The 17,978-nt window shown below is 38.9% G+C and overlaps 1 protein-coding gene across 1 annotated transcript in view; it reads right to left on the bottom strand.

Annotated features, from left to right (window-relative positions):
- Positions 1 to 793: 793 nt before the first annotated feature.
- GADL1 (glutamate decarboxylase-like 1) overlaps positions 794 to 17,978 on the bottom strand; it is a 70,422-nt gene continuing 53,237 nt past the window's right edge. Inside the window, 1 exon segment of the mRNA XM_010007499.1 lies at positions 794 to 967. Within this exon segment, the coding sequence (XP_010005801.1) occupies positions 794 to 967 (174 nt within the window).

Raw genomic sequence — 17,978 nt, 5'->3', positions numbered from 1 at the left:
CTCTGTTAAAGCGGTGGTGATATTTTGGGAGAGAAACATTGGCAAACACTGATTAGGCCAAATTGTGTTTCATAGCATCTCAAGACCAGTTAGGTTGGAAGAGACCTCAGCAGGTCTTCTAGAACCATATGCTCAAAGCAGGATCAATATTGGTTGCTTGAGGCCTTGGGCAGATGGGTCATGAAAACCTCCCAGGATGGCAACCACACAACTCTATGCTGATTGTGGTCATGGTGGAAAACCTGGGTAATCTACCTAGTTAAAGGCTTAAGGAAAGCTTCCTACAAGTTCACAATTTCCCGTCTTACCAGTGTAATTACCAACCAGGCCTCTACCATTAAACACATACCAAACTAAAATATTGCCTGAGTAGACAGTGTTCACTAGCATTTTTGAGCTAAATCCATTCCTAAACATAACTTCAGAGGCATATTTCCTGCATATGTAAGTGACCAGTTGGAGCTACACTGTGCACAGATACCCTGCCCTCCCAGGGACGTAGACACCATTTTCAGAAGTGCTCCTCTTCTCAAGGAAGCACTTCCCAGAATGGCAGCAGGGGTGCTGCAAACAACAATCTGCCCTTGCCACTCTCCGCCCCCATCAGCAAATACTTTCCTGTGAAGGGCTGTTCTACCTGCAAAGCTCTCAACATCACTCTGTAAAATGAAAGTTTCCAAACTATATGTCTGTCTTTTTATTACCTTTCACAAAGTAGCACCAGGACACTGCTGCCATTCTCTCTCTCCATAAACAGCATGTGTGAGCAATGCTTGGTGCTGTGGGGCTACAGCTACAAGTCCTTAGCAAGAAGTTCGATTTCATCCAGCAGAAAGTCCATGTCCTCTCGACTAACTTGCGGGCTGATCACCACCTGGCGGAAGAAGTTGACTTTGCCCTGGTGAGGCTGGTACCCAAGCATCATGCTGCCCTTCTTCATCATCCTTTCTTTAATTATAGGAGCAACCTGAAAGCAGAGACAAGAAAGGGTTGATGTCACACACAGAAATACAGCAGATTAGGGCAGGAACTCTATTTTGTGACTCATGACATTTTTTTTGAGTGGCTGAGTGTGGCACCCCTTGCCTGCCCCAAGAAACATTAAAGCTCAGACCTGCAGACAGTACACACAGACCCGCAGGTTCTGGGACTCCTGGCAGAATCAGGACAAGATCTAAACTCCTCAAAAGCCTGCCATTTGTGGCCTTCATCTGTGCAATGAGAATGCCTTGGTTAAGGTCTCTAGTCTTCCTGACCCAGATCGAAAATCTGAACTCAGGAAGAACATCATCTGCAGCTGCTAAAAGGCAGGGTTTGACTGCTTGCCCTTGATGGCCCTTCTCCACATTTTCCACATCTGCAAAGTAGCTGTCCCTAGAGCACAATCTCCAGTGAATCCTTGTGAAACTTAAGCTGCCAAAGTAAATCAGTGTGATGCAATATTAAGGGAGAAGGTCTGATCCTGAAGCTTAAGGTTTCATCTCTCAGATTTAAGGTGTAAGTAGCATTTGGCTACACCACTCTTGTGTTGAATGGAACAAAATCTCACAACTGTCTGACTACAGAAAAAAACCCCAACAAACAACTATGAGTAAGAATGGCAGTCAGATCCTTATGGTTGAACACTTGATCCCATCCCAGTAGGGCTATTAACCTTGTCCAAATAATCTTCTGCTTAATTTTAAGCATGTGAGCAGTTCCGTGTTCTCATTCTTGAAACCAGTCTTAAGCTTAAATGCATTGCTCTATTCATTGGAAGACAGAATTCAACATAAATAAGTATTTTGACAGAACAAGTAGTTTTTAAAATGTGTTGCATTTTAATATATTACTAACAACATTAATGTATTTCAGAACAGTGCATTCCTTTTCTTCCTTTTGGGACAGTTTGAGTTTTAACTAAACAAATAGGTGTATGACCTAATCTTGGTTTCTGCATTAATTTATTTCAGCTCTGAAAGTTACTGCCAGAACTACCACTTGATCTGCAAAAGAAAAATTATTATTCCAACCTTGCCTTAATAGCTTTATTTTTACATGGCACATTTTAGTCAGCAAGCCCCATACAGATAGAAACAGTCCAGGTTTTCAACACTACCAACCTAGTTTTTCCCATATTTCTTTAGTGGTACTTGCCTACATTACCATTGTTTCAAGATATGCATTGAATTCAGAGGAGGAATGTTTATGGTCTAGCTTAATTCGCCTCTCTGATTTTGGTTTACCTTAGTGACAAAGCTATGTGGTTTATTCAGTGTTTGCTTTTTAAACTATGAGAGTGGTACAGTCAGAATTTTAATTAAAATTCAGAGTGTGACAGCAGTATGAATTATGCACACACAAGCAATGAATATCCTTTCAGAATACAATGTGCAATCAGAATTTTGGGGTTTTGTATGGTGCTACAAGTGAAAAAAAAAAAAAAAAGAAAGAAAGAAAGAAAAAAAGATAAATAAGTTGTGGAAGTAGTCCTGATAAACATTTGGGAAACAAGAAGATAATAATGAGGATGGGAACACTCAGAATTACAACAGAAATGTTAAGAAGCATACTATGATACCTCCAGTCACAATCAATAGCACCTTTTTCCATAAAATCTAATGTAGAGCTCCAGGTGTGCCTCCTACATAAAGATACTAATGAAAGGTACCAATGAAAACAAATTTTTGCTGTGTATCTGCAATAAGTACACCATTTAGAGACAGAAGGAATCAAATATATCCCTATACCATAACCCACCTGGGTTTCTGTCTGCCTAGCAAATAATTCAAGGATTCCTCAATTTTCTTGTTTTATAGCTCAGAATTACATCAGACTAACCTCATTTAGTCCATACTCAAGGAAAAAAAAAACCAATCTACAAAAACAAACAAATGACAAAACAACACAACAAACCCACAAAGCATTTGAGTTCTGCTTGGATAGACATGGCAGCTATTTTGCATGAGACAACTTTCTTCACTCTGAGAAATATTACTTGGCAGACAATCCTCTCTCCTTCAGACCAAACGTTCCCAACTGCATCCTAACGAATAGCTGAATGCAGTACTGTGTTGTGCTAACCCAGGAGCAAATCCTGGGCTTTGTAACTGTTCTTCCACAATTCACCAGTGGTAAAGTCAAGTGGAAAAACTCTTGGTATGGAACACTCCAGGTTATGCACTCCAGTGTGTGGATCTGCAACACACGTTCTCTTGAACAGTGAATAACTTTGGCATGACAAAAACTCTCCTACTTTTCCTATAGTTTGCATATGCTGAACTCTTTAGCAGCATTTTTATTCATGCCAGCTCTAGGCTAAAATAGCAATGACACTGTGACAATGCTCAGAAGATACCACGCTCAGGAGGCCTTGTGCTAGGCACTGTACACATACAGAAATGAAAAAATTTCTCCACCCCTGTACTTGACAAGAGCCCCCAAGCAATTTCTGCTTATGGAATAAAGACACTACAAGTGCAATGGGAAAACCAAATTCCTCTTAACATACTTCCTCAAGCTCTTCTTTAAGATTCAAATCCCTATGACAACTTTTAGCTTTTATTGATGTTCCATCAGTGTTATCTTTTGTATCACACTATTGATTCTCTTCATCTCAGCATCCTGTGCTCCACAATCCATCATCCCAAAATGTGCAGTAGCACAAATGGAGACCACAAAAGCAAAAACTTTTAGAGCATCAGTAATTTGGGGACTGCAAATGTATACTGCATTTCAATAGGTCTTCTCTTAAAGAAATGAAAGGTAGAAAAATCTCAGTTGCATTATCTCATGTACTATCTCACTCATCCTTCATGCTAATGAAACTGTCACCTTAATTTGAAGTGCATCCATTCCTTTTTAAAGGTAAAACAAACACTCCCTACTTAAAAGAAACTAAACAAAACATAAAGCTGCCTTATAGGCATTTGACAGGATTATTTTTGCAGATATTTCTCATCAAGTATTTTGCATGTTCTATTTGTTAATGTGATGCAGTCAGTGTAACAAAACTATCAGGGATCCTATCCACAGAAAGCAGTAGGAGGCAAATGCGTGCACAAATACTAAAGTACATGTCCCACAGAAAACCCACTGAATGGTACATGCTAAGGCATGGACTCGAGGAGCACAGGGTATGACTGCTCACCGAAAGCAAAAGCAGCTACCACTTTGCAGCAGAAAATTAGACCTAAAAGGAAGCAATTGCCTAGTGAAGAGCTCGATGACTTCAATTCCCACTGAAGTCAATGAGACCTGAGGACACTCAGATATCAGAAAGACCTGCACAGCCCCATTCAAGCTCCTCAGAAAGTAATTTAGCAAGAGTGAGATTGCTTCACCAGTCCAATTATTTTACTACGCAACTGATTTCAAATTGTAAATCTAATTCTTTGTGTGACCTGTCAGTAGATTAGTCTCAGAATTTTAAGTGCAATGTATCCTAAAACCAAAGTCCTCTTCTGTCCTTTGCTCCCTTCACCTCTTCCTCCTCACCGCTGGCCTCTCCTGCTGATCCATCCCGGAGATTATTATTTCAAAAGCTCACAAGAGCAGTGCATTAGCTATCAGACATGCCCTTCCTCCACCTAGGAAGGTGGGGGAGGAGGTGCAGTGCATGGAAGGCCATCCTGCAGCAGAGCTGCTCTTGCACTTTGCAGCCAGATGTTCAGGGAACTGCTTTGCCTTAGGACTGATGGGTGCATCTCAGTCTCCCATGCAGACCTACAAAGAGCATGTCATGCTTCTCTTACTGTTAAGAGCAACTGCCACTAAAGACTGGATGATCTATAGAGCTGAGCACTTCCTCAGCAGGAGAAGCATGTACCTACTGTCTCTAAGAGCTAGTTCCCAAGTTTGGACACTTGAAATCCTTGTAGAAGACTTTATGAAATACCTGTTCGAGGTAATTTCTTCTTCCAGCTAGCAAGGCCTCCAAAACCATTCTCATAGTGGTCAAGCTATGTAAGCCTGGTTCTTAAGGACAGTTTTCTGGCACACGAGTTTCTTGTATAAAGTGAAATTCCAGACCAGCTCTGTTAAACAGATTATGTTCCTGCCCCACTAGACACAGCAAAGCATTATGCTTTGGAATTAATTCACTGTAAGCTGCCTCCTGTTGAACAGTATAGATATTTGTTATTAGAATATGTTTATTTTAGTTACAAAAAAAAAAATTAAAACCCAGAAGAAATCATTATAAGATAATGGGGTGCTTAGCTCTCAAGTCCTATATTTAGTCCAAAATAGCTGATTCTTTCTGATTACAAGGACAGAAAAGAGTAATGTAGCTCTTTTGTTCATGTGAAGTAAATCCATCGGGCCCTCAAAACTGACTGCCCTAATGCTGCAGGGTATGGATAGACAAATAAGTTGTCCTAAGGAGAAGCTGAATTTTCCAATAAACACACTATTTTGTTCTTGCTGAAATACAGAAATAAGCACCTACTGTTTTTAATTAGCCTCTTATTTTTCATCTCTAATGTTATCTCTGACAATAGCAATTAGCAGATATGCTGCAAGCGCAAGAAAGCTCAGGTTAGACAACTGCAGAATAGTTTGCTGATAATGTCCAAACTTGGCTGTAAATTTCTTTCCCCATGCCTTCCCTTAATGTGTAAAGAATCTCATTTCAGACCTAATCCAGTATTTTCAAACTGCCCAATCACAAATTATTTTCTAGGCCTGTGTCACTGCTCCTCTGCTACCTGAATGCTACCTGCACTGCCATCATTCTCACATCTAGTTGCATTAGTCTAGTCATACCAGATGTTGACATATCACAACTTATCCAAACTGAAGATTAGAGGCAATAGTCTTTTAAAAGCAACATCATGTAAATTTTGTATTTAAACACTAAGGCAACTGGGTTGAATTGTAAATTGATAACAATGTTGAGTGAAAAAATACCCTGCTAAGTGGTGAATTCATGAAAATATGTTGCTTCAGGGAAAACAAAAACAACATGAATTGGAGAAATAACCTCAAGTGAAAAGACAGTATTAGCCAGAAAATAAAGAAAGCTCTAAGTTTTTCTAAATTTTTAAAACAGAAGCATTTTAAGTATTTGTTTTGAAACACAGTTTTCAGTTAAAACTTACACTCAGTTGGAACTTGACCCATTTTTATTGCAGCTAGTAGAAAAGGAATGAGGAAACCAAAACTAGGCCAATTACTTCATTTTAGCTCACATGAAAAAAAAAAATAATCTTTCTGGTCAACTAAAATCCAGAATTGCTTCAAGTGTCTTAATCCAATGTCCAACAAAAAAAATGTGTTATTTCCCAACCATAAATATGTGGGATCAAAAGCGCTGACACTGCTTAACTGAAACATCTGTAGAATTTTTGGCTCCCAGAAAAGACAAAGTATGAGAAAATTCAGGAGACTGCCTGTTCTGTTGGCAATATTTGGCTGGAAATCTCATGCAAACAGCTTTGAGTAGTGTGGATAACTCTAAACGTTCTAGCCCAGCAAGTACTACGAAGTCAGAATGCCTACAAAAAATGGTGTTGATACTGGAAACCACTATCACAAACATTTTTCTAAATCTTTTGGAGAGTTCCCAGGTCACTGAGCATATATGCAACACAAAGCTGAAGAGCTATTCCAGCTGCTGGCTGTCACTGGGCACCATTCTGCTTCTCTTGCAATTCATTTCAAAATTGCCAGGGACTTCAATGGAAGCAGAATGTAATTATCTACGTTTCCTCCTTATGTGCCTTCTTCAGGTGGCAGTTTGCAAACAGCCTTCAGCTTTTACTAGGGAAAGCCACACTTGTGATAAACCAATAACCTTTCTAGGGATCCACAGCAGCAGGCAAGACAGGAAGGACAGGAGCATTTTAGCAGCTCACGCTATTTCTTTTCCTCAAATACAGCCTTGATGAAACTTTCTGAAGTACTGAATACTGTGCTAGAAATTGGCTGAAGATTTGTAGCTAGAAGAAAAAAAAGTTGCCCTTTTAACAAAACTAAAACATCACATTCTCACAATTTCACAAAAATGGAAAAGACATCTTGTGTTCTTGCCTCAATTATTCCTTGCAAGAGAAGTTTATACAGAACAGTCTCTTTCATCTGACCACAAAAATCTCTTTTGGCTACCCTAGAAGGGGCAAATACTCATTTGGAAGTTCTTGATTGTTGCTTAAAAGGCAACTTATTGGCTATTTGAAATCTAACAAATTATGCTTCCTGCAAGAAATTACTGGTTTGGATTAATGTATATTTAAAAGAAAGCAACTATTGTACAGTAATTGCCACCAAAAAAAAAAGTTTAAAAAAAACCCACCTAACTCAGTGAAGTATTTTGACACAATTTTAAACTTAAAATACAGGCTATTAATTTCAGTGGGTCTTCACAATGTTGTTTCTTATTTTGCTTAAATGATAGCAGAATGATTCAAGCCCTGGATACAGACTCAACACATAGGACCGGTCCCTAACCCTGCAAGAGATGGTTTAGACAAATCACTCCATCTCCTTTGGGTGACAGGTTTATTTTCCCTTCAAAGGAGGCATACAGCCCTTCAGGGCAGTCAAGTATCTATGTGTTCATACATCTACTGTAGTCGGCCCTAATATCTCATGGGTGCTCTGTATGCTAGTACGATACATATTAAATAATTTCTGTGCCAAATAAGTCTCACAAACATCTGTCACAGCCTAGCTGCATTACCCAGTGTGAGAGCAGAAGAAAGCTTTGATATCAATGGTACCAGTCAATATTAAGTAAGAACAGTAGCTGGCATTTTAAAAATCGATCACTGGATGCAATACAAGAGAACAAAACACTTTCCTTGGTTGGTTGCAATCACAAAATGAGCTGAGCACTATAAATATTTGGAAGTAATAGTGCTTTCAACATATTATAATGCTGAGAAAGTATATCCTCTGCTGTTAAATATCTTTTCTTGCCTTGTGCTGCAACATCAGTTGCTGGCTTTAAAACAACAGGCATTTTTCCCTTTTGGTGATAATTAAAAACAAACGCAGACCATTTGTCAGCTATCACCCCAACCGGGACAATCGAAATACCAAATATTTGCACACCCAATCACAGCTTTGTTCCTGTAGCCAAGGCGCTCTGTAAAACCCAAACATGTTTTTCTTTTGTCTAGAATTTGTTCTGGGCCCACATTCCTAACCCACTAATAAATTATTGCTGTACACTATTGCGCCAGTGTTCCCCTCGTGCCACACTAGGCAACAAAAGGAGAAATAAGCGCATTTGTCAAAACAGCAGTAACCACTTCCACATTCGGAACAACATATCAAAGGAGAACAGATGCTGCTGTATTTTTGTCCCGATACCGACGTTCTCCATGCACCTTCAACTTCAGGCTGTGCAATATGTCTGTGCTGTCATATTTTGAGCAACATCTTCTCACCCAATACTCGTTGCCAGAAGACACATTGATGAACCCCACAAATCACTGAAAATGACCTGACTAATGGAAGATGGCAGGCTGGCTTTGGATTTTTATTGCCTTAAATGACTTCTTTAGCCAGTCATTTACGCAACAAAATAATAGCCTTCAGACAAAGGCTTTTACACTAATGGTATTTGCTTCTGAAAAGGAGGAGGCAGAACAGACAGCCCCCAGAGCAGAATCAGCACTTAAAGAAGCTCATGTATATTTTCACTTACAGCTAAAATGTACATTCATGAACAACACTATTTTCCAGGTGCACAGTCCCATGTCTCCTTCTGTCAGAGCATGTTTTTTCAACATTTCAAGATATCTTATTATTTTTCTCACATTTCTGTGATGCTTTACCAAGGTCTTCTTAACAAGCCATGTGGAAAGTGTAGGCATTAAGAAAACTCCAAAGAGCTATGAATCCAACTTTAATAGTTGAGTGCTACTGGTTTTATAAAAACAATTATTATAAAAGCTTTCATAGGGTACACAAGGTTCTTCTGTGCAACATTTCATTAAGGTCCTATTTTAGCAAAAGCTATTTTAGGTTTCAGTCCTTCAATCCCGCCAAAGACAAGCTCCCCTTCTCCATCGAGGATGAAAGGGTAGCTTGTCATCTTGAAAGCAAGAGCAACTAACAAAAAAAAAAAGTTTGTATGCATAGGGATGAACTTGTGTTCTACTCCGTGGGGCAGAAAAGAAATCACAGTGCAGTGTGAATGTCTGAGGCTGGGAGGAGCAATTTACAATAAGAAGATTACATTATCTGGTGACACAAGTTTAGAAACTCTACATGCTTCTGAAGCAGAAGAAGGAATGTCGCTTTGGAAATGTGGAATGTTTCCCAGCTGTTAAGATCTTACTACTTGCACAAGTCAGCTCCTGGCATAAGGTAGCACCTTCTTCTTTAATTGTGTTACAGTAAAGGTTAAAGAATGCTAACGTGACTTTGTTCATATTCTTTAACTAGATCTAAAGAAAAATTAGTATTACAATAAAATTAGATACCTTCGGTGTGTCTTTTTTTCTCCTTTAAAAACATCATAATGACCTTCACAGAGGCTGCTTACAATCTCTTGGGGTGGATGAGGTGATGTCTACCATGGCCCAGACTGCTACCATGAAAGTAAGGCTGCTGTCTGATCTGATCACCCAATTTAATCAAGAAAATTCTCCTCTTTCCCCCTCCACCCAGTGAATTATAGGACCAATAACGGCCAGTTATTAAAATTGTTTTCCTACCCAAGACTCATCTGGACACGAAATAAAGGCCACCAAACCTTTGCACATGGAGCCCTATCAAAGTCAACACTTTCCCCATGTACATCTTATCCAAGGACAATGTTCATTCCAGTTCAGCCTTCCTCCTCTCCTCATCCCCAGTGAGCATGTTTTCTTCTTTTTTTTTTTTTTCTCCCCACAATTGAAATGCAACATACATTACAAACCTCTGTGCTTAAATGGATGCACAATCAGGAAACAGAGAGAGAAAAGCAGGACCTCTGACGTTTCCAAATTTGCACATTTGCTTGCAGTCTGAAAGTGTGGGAAGTGAAATGTAATGGTTTGCACCTACAAATGTTTGCAAACTAAAGAACAAAAATATAATTAATTATGATTAAGAGAAGTTTTAGCTAAATGGAAATAGACGACAGTCAATCCCTAGATAATTTAAGGGCAGATGGAAGGAAAATGGCATACTGGGTTCAAAATTTGGCATCTGTCTTACAGAGACTTGAAAAAATATACTTAACTCAAAAGGAATACATGGAATTAAAAAATTGCTAAGCACATGCCTACTCTACACCCCTACAGATGTGGCTCAGCATTCAGAGGCACAGATTAAATCTTCTAATCCTGTACACCAAATTGCTTTGAAACCTTATTCTTTCAACAGTCTAACCTGGTGTTCATTCTGGACCGTGGCAAATGCCACAATTTCTTAGTGCCACAGCTACCTATAAATCACATTAAAATAATAACAATAATAATAATAAAAAAGTACAATTAAAAGAAAAGGAATCCAGGGTGAAAAATTGTGAAATATTTGCATGTATTTGTTAGGCTTCTGTACCAGCATATGTAATTTTTCAGAAGAGAGAACAAGAACAATCTTTTGATCTCTGAAAGCAGTTACAATCTACTGTATAAAACACCTCCATTAAAATCTGCTAGATTTCACTTGCTTTATTGAAAAGGTTCCCCAGAATTCAATAAATACAAATTATCATCCTACAAAAATTATAAAGTCTCCAATTGATCAGTGGCTCTGGAAAAGATTATCTACATCGATCAACATTCACCCACATAAATCTGTCATTGAAGTCACAAGGAGTTTTATAGCTGAATTCACCTGCAGTAGTGTTAGACTAACACGTTTCCTGATAACTGTATTAATTTTAAAAGGAAGGTCTCAATATTCACTGAATAGATTTCAATCTCAAAATATTTTCTACTGCTTTTAGAGGAACTCTTCTCAGTTACAAGAAATGTTGTAAGACTTGTAGATACTTCTGACCATAGTGACTATTTGGAACATACAAGAAATTCCTCCTTTGCAGGCATGAAAGAAAAAACATCTTCCATCTCAATCCTCTTGAGATGTCTACAGTTAGAAAGGAATCTGTGCTTCAATATCTGAAGCACAAAACTAAACCTGAAGTCCTAGAGAAAACTTTGTATCTCAATACATACAATGGAGCAGGATTTTCTCCCACTCACCTCCATAAACATTTCTGACGCCACTCTCAACAGTACACAAAGTATAAAGACTGCTTAACTGAAAAGGTGATACAAGCTACACACTTTTTTCTATGGCATTACTATTAATTGATCTTTTTTGAATGTTTCTGAAACTTCTAATTCTCAAGCAAGAATAATGTGAAAAAAAGTAGAAAGAGTTTAGATCCTAACCTTTTTTTCCCCTCTATTTGCAAATTCAGTGGTTTTTTGCAATTTCTGAAAGAAGTGTTTGATGCAGCAGGAAGTGTAGCTCCCCCTACTCCTACTGAAGTTGGTGATAGGAAACAGAAGACTGCTAATGTAAAAGGTAGATACTCATTTAAGTGGAGGCAAGCTTAGGATTTATTAACCTGAGAGCAAGAGGTCAATATTTATTCAGAGAACAATAAATCTTGATGCTTGGTTCTAACAGATGTTAATCCAATGTATTATTAAATCCATCCTATTAAAGTTAATCAGATTGTGTGTCCTCATGAGCCTTGTTGCCAAGATTCATTAGTATTGCATGGGTCATAATTGCTGTGCTTTGATAATAAAATCATATAATTTCCAATGAAATTGAATACCTGGGCATAGAAATACTTATTTTTCTCTATCATGACTATATTATTGCAGATTTCATTGAGTTCTTTTCCTTCATGCTGCTGTAAACCTTCTTTCCATTCTTCTGCCAGGACTAGAACAGCTAAGGAATCAAAAGCTCTGAGCTACACCATTTTTTAACTATTTCATTTGTCTTAAAATCCTGACGCTCCCAAAGCCACATCCACTAGGCAGGTGAGGAGCAGGGACACAAATCAGTAAATAGCTGCAGTCAGGAAAAAGAGAAAGGGAAAAGAAAATGGAGTCATACTCCTAAGTGCAAGTGAAAAAAATCCTTCAGTTTTGGAATATTGCAGTGCTTTCCGTCCCCACATTTCAATGTATTTCATAGATAAGAAGAAATACTATCACCTCTGTGATAGTCCTTCTCTTCTCAGTCCTCATAGATAAGAAGAAATACTATCACCTCTGTCTTAATCTCTGGAAGGACCTGAGGCACACAGAATGGAAATAATGACCAAGATCTTGACTGCAGCTCTGTGCCAAATTTAGACATTGCCCTATTTCAGTGGTAGGTTAGTGAGCAGGACAGAGTATTTTTAGTGCAAATTTGTCTCACAAATACTCTTGCAGAATGCACACACTCTCTGCATTTGGGTCAAAGCAGTTTCCTTCTGAAAGGACTGCAGCTGAACTCTGGTATCAGGGTGTGATGCATAGTGTTCCACTCACAGCACAGACAACAGTTTCTCCAGGGCTTAGCACTCCATGAACTCACACACACATCTAGGGCTGGCCACTGGTGGGAAATTCACTCTTGGTGAAGACATAGCAAGGACATGAGGGATCACAGAACCCTTGTTCCTTCTTTATGCCACACACGTCAGTAATACAGACTACAGTTCCCAAGTTTCAGCTCCATATGTTGACTTGAAAGTATTATCCTTGAAAGTATTTTTCCATCAGGACCTGCATTGTTTACAGACAGTAATTGCTTAATTCTGTAAGAGTTTTACAGATAAAAGGAGCAATAGCTTGAGACAAAATATTAAATGCATTGAACTATACATCATGTGTTATCCAGAAATGTGGCCTCCAGCACTGAAGGTAAAATGTGGAAAGTTGGATTCAACTGCCATCATTTTCGCAGCCTAAAAGTTGGATATCTAGCTTAAACTAGTCATCTGGGCTTTGACTACAAATAACAGAAAATTAGGCACCTCCATAGAGTGATTCACCTCATGCTAGGGTAGGAATCTAAGGTAGATGGGCTCAGTTTGGAAAAGCTTCCTTCCTCTGTGGGCTTCAGTGGAAGACCTCTGCCTACATTATAAATGGCTAAAGCAAGGTAAGATGACAAGTATGCAGACAGTTTATTTCAAATAAAAAAATATCCCAAATCCATGTTCCTCTGCTCTTTCTAGGCTATGGAACTGCTGGATAGGGCCAACATCTGGATGTTGGTCACAGTACAGAGGGATGATACCCAGAGTACAAGAAGAATCAAAAGGAACCAAATGCTCCTCCAGTGACTAACATGGTAGCTGTCCCCTAAGTGTTGTGACTAAAGGCTAACCATGGGGAACACAAACACCCAGCAAGAATCAGATAAGCAACAATGGGCAGATGAACCCTAGTACTTTGATGGAGAATGTCACATTGACTATTCTTCTGACTATCAAAGGAGGACACTTGGCCTTTGTGTGAAACCCACTAAGAGAAATAAAAGAAAAACTCTCACGAGTGGCAGGGGAGGGGTACAGTACTTACTGTGGGATACAGAAGAGACAAAATTTTCAGACTGTAGAAAATGTATTAAGGTATCCTTAGGTGAAGGACCAAAAGTATGGACAGAGAGAGGTGGATTGGGTAGGTCAAGGTGGATTAGGGAGGAACAAGTGTGGGGAAAAGATAAACAGAGCAGTCAGATACAGTTTGTAGGTCTGTTACAGGTCAGTACACTCACCTATCTGAATCCTGTAATTTATCAAAGCAAACTATCCTATATTGTTATTATTTTTTTCTTATTTGTGGATGTGTGAACACTAATGAACTTCAAGATAGAAGAGCCAGATAGCAGGATTAGAGGTCTGAGTAGAGTCTTTGTTTGAGATGAAGGTGCCAGCAGCCGGACAGAGTCAATATCTAAAACTAGCTAACAGAGAGACTATAATGTGCATATATTTAACCCCCATTTCAATCCTTATCAGCCAAAGAGAATTGGGTGGTTCATACTGTTAATATCTGTATGACCATTGTATGTGTTTATGAGGCTGCCAGTAAAGAGACAGCTCACTGTATTGATCTGTGCGGCCAGCTGTGTGTATATGGCATTTTGTGTGTGTGTGCATTTGCATGTGTGAACCTACTGTGTGTAGTCAATGGACTTTGGGACAGGAAACCACAATGGCCTCCTATCTATTGGGCTGGAAAAGGAGGAAGCGCCTGGGTCTTGAGGACACCCAAATTCAGCCACTGTCTGAAACTGTATTGAATTCCTACTGCTTTAAAATCTTCTCTGGGCAATTTTCTGGACAATTTTCACTGAAATTGTGGGGACATATGCTTTGAATAATTTTCTATACAAGGACTCATTTGATCCCAGGAGCATCCCACTGGTCCCACACACACATACTGATAATGAGAAAACTCTGCCTTTGGGGTGGAGTTTCATCTGGCTTCATCTGACTTGAACTTGAAATGGAACTTCAGACTAACATTAAATCCACAGATACTTTTCCCTCATTATCCTATCATATGTTAAGTTCTCTGAGCTCAGAAACTTAAGATGCATGAAATGAGACAATGTGAGGCTTGCAGTTCTGATCCTGTTTGAGGAAGAGCCATCTTTAACTAAGAACATTTGTGACAATACGTGCTAACACCATAAGAGTGTGCCTTTACTCTCTTGATGCTACTTCCTATCATATGTTCAGAGCCAGTTTTTATAAATCCAGTGCATACAAATCCTTTCGGTGCACTGCTGCCAAGCTGGCTATATGTTCAGGCACAGATCCATTTTTTTTTTAAGTATACGCATTATTTGCATGTGTATACTACATGCTTGCAAGTGTATACATGCAGCTGTGTCAGAGCAACTGAGAACAAAATCAGACTTGCATTGGATTCCTCCAAGAAAACACAAACACAAAACCAAACCAAACTAAACATCCCATCTAGTACGTGGCACAACTTCCATCTCTCCAATGTGCTACAGAGCATTTGACTCTCCACAGCTAGCATGGCTACACACTACTGCCCTCCTACAAGCTTCACACTGTTGTTATTTTACTTCCCTCAGATGATTCTCATTATAACCAGGCTGAGTGCTGAGCTAAAAAGTCAGTGTATGAATCATATCATCAACTCAGTTGTCTGGAATCTTGCTTTTCTGTGCAGTTCCCCATCGTTACATGGATCACCAGTGTAAAACATGTTGTAGCTGCATCCAATTTCCTTTTGCTCTTTTTAACTCCACAATTGCCTGTGAGCAGATACTTACTTAACTGTTATCCAGCTTCCTAAACACTGATGACCTCTGCTTTCAATGCCTGCCTCATAGAAGTTGCAAAGAGTTACAAATATTTAACTTGAGATTATTACCCAAGGGAAATCTCTTTATCCAGCTTCTGGGATAAGGCCTCAGCATTGAGCGTCTGTGTTATGATCAGGAAGCAAAAAAGAGGACTCTCAATTTAAGCCTAATTTAAACCTTACTGCCAGATCTCCTCCATCTCTCAACAACATGAAGGTGGTTTCACAGCCCAGTGTTTTGCCATAGCCATCTCCTGTGGGACCACTGGAGCAGCAAAAGGGCTGGTTCTACCAGCTTTCAACTCTGCTTGAGGAAGGATGAGGAAGGATGTGTGCACAAGAGTGGCTCAGAGACATTGAGTCCTGAGGCAGGCTTCTGCTGCCTTACTTACCAATGTACACAGAGGACAAAAAAAGGCTCCTAGCTATTAAGACTTACTATTTATGTGACACCCTCCTTCTTTCAACTGTTTATTTCAACTATGTTATTAGCTCATAATAGCTATAGTACAGTCCCATGTGTTGTACATTCCCCTTCTACTATCTGAATATTTTCTACCGACCGTTTCTCTACACAGTATTGTGAGTATCTTTCCCCATGTCCCTAATCTGTCTAAATCCATCTATCAGCCTCCATGCCTGAAAATGATACTTTAATTTTTTAGTAAAAGGAATATTTTTGACTGATTCTTTTCAGTGCAATTAATTTTTCCAGTTACAGAATCAAAAATACATCATGTAGTTTTACCCTTTGAAGCTAGTATGATTCCAAGGAACAGGATTAGAACAGCTTTTATCATTTCAGGGTGGGCAGTAGGGAAATTATTTCTTCTTGGTTTGTTTTGAATCTTATAAAAATCTGAAATCATGCCTTTGAAGTAGTGCTCCCCCTTCTCCATTAACACCTTGTACTAACCATCAATAATCAATTTATACATTCAGGGACTGGTTTTCAGCCCATAACAACTATTTTAAGATGCTGGTATGTTTGAATTTCTGTATTGTATAAACTATGCTAATCCCAACTTGAAGTTATGGAGTATTTTATGAATATTTTTTTATTACACACACGGAAGAGCTCATCAAATAACTGATTCCAACAGTATATATGAATTTAGCAGCACCACTAAACATTTTTGTTTCTACCTTAATCTTTAAGAGAGTTCTGCTAAATAGATTAATCACTCAGGGACAGAGGAAAAAAAAAGTTTAAAAGCTTGGCAGGAAAAACAGTCTCATGTACATTTATTTTCCACTGTCAACTGAGACTTCGGTAAGAGAGCACACAGCTTGGGCTGCTTTTGATCACCATCTAGTGTATGAATACAGGAATTGCACGAATTTAAGGAGTGACTTCCTGATTTAAAGTCAAGAGACAGTAGGACTAACAGGTCTTTTCATCATTTTTAGAACACCTCAGACAGACTTAGTGAACTTTAAAAAGCATGAATTTCCAGATGCCTCTAGCTGACAGATGAAAGCCAGATGTTTCATAACGACAACGTTTTCTACTAGTGTTGTGTTTGTGATGGTCTAGGGATGCAATGAAGGCAAGACCTGCATAGAGAAGTAGTATTTTTTTCAGGCCAAATTACACAGTGAGAAAAAGCAACACGGTGCCAGGCAAGGAGTCTTTTAATCATATCTCTGTGCCTTTTCTAGGTGACCAGATGTTTATTTTGTTTCATTGTTTCTGATTTTTAATCAAGACTGTCAGAAATACTATTTGCAAAATTTTTCACATACAAGAATTGGTTGTGTGTGTAATGACTAAAAGTCACATTCTGGTTGTGCTTCGACATTCATCCATGTGATGGGGACTTTGAAGCCAGTAAAACAGTAAGATAACTCATAAAATTAAGACCACCAATACCAATGGGGGTGAAAGTCCCTGACATCTATAGATTTTTATCATTACAGGCTCAGAATAACTGGGACAATGTTTTCCAACACCAGTGGTTAAAAAAGTACCCCTGCCTTTCAGAAAACATGCTGTGACTCGACACACAGGAACTCAATATCTTCAAGCTGAGGTACTTAAAAAGCTAAAAGAAAACAGAAAATATGTTTTTACTGAATCAGAGTAATCCCTTCAATATTAAATAATAACAGTGTAAATTTCCATAAGAGATTAGCAGGAGGAATTTCTGGAGGTTAGGGAAGGCACACTTGGAAGAAGCATTTGCCTGCAGACAGCTGAAAAGTCTTTTTTTAAATGAAATCGTCTCCCTTTTCTTATGAGGTCAGGTCAAGGAACAGGCAAGGATACTTTGACATCATGACTTACCAGTAGACTATAGTCTCTGTTATACCTACCATATGTACCCATGCTAAAATCCACACAAAGCAACTAACCAAAAGGAATGTCTTCAGGTATCCCCGAAATTTAGGCCATCAGATGAATTGTCACTCAGAAAAAACCCAAAACAAACAAGCAAACCAACACACACAAACAATGGAACAAAATCCAACACTCAACTGCTGTTAAAGCTGTATACTGACTCCTCAGACATTACTGGGCTGAGACCCCAAATAGGTCATTCAAATGCCAAGGAAGGAGAAACCTGCAAAACCTTAACAAGGAATATTTCATGTTTTATTAGATGCTGACTTCTGAGTGATAATTACTCAAAATATCTAACCCAAACTAACTTTATAGTCTAAACCTTGTAAGCTATACATAGTTTCTTAAAAAGAATTGGGGGAAAAAGGGGAAAGAAAAGGGGGGGGAAGAAAGGGGCAGGGAAGAAAGGG

The sequence above is a fragment of the Chaetura pelagica genome, unplaced genomic scaffold (genome assembly GCF_000747805.2).
Source record: "Chaetura pelagica isolate M959 unplaced genomic scaffold, ChaPel_1.0 scaffold10, whole genome shotgun sequence".
Classification (NCBI taxonomy): Eukaryota; Metazoa; Chordata; class Aves; order Apodiformes; family Apodidae; genus Chaetura; species Chaetura pelagica.
This window is presented reverse-complemented; position numbering and strand designations above follow the sequence as displayed.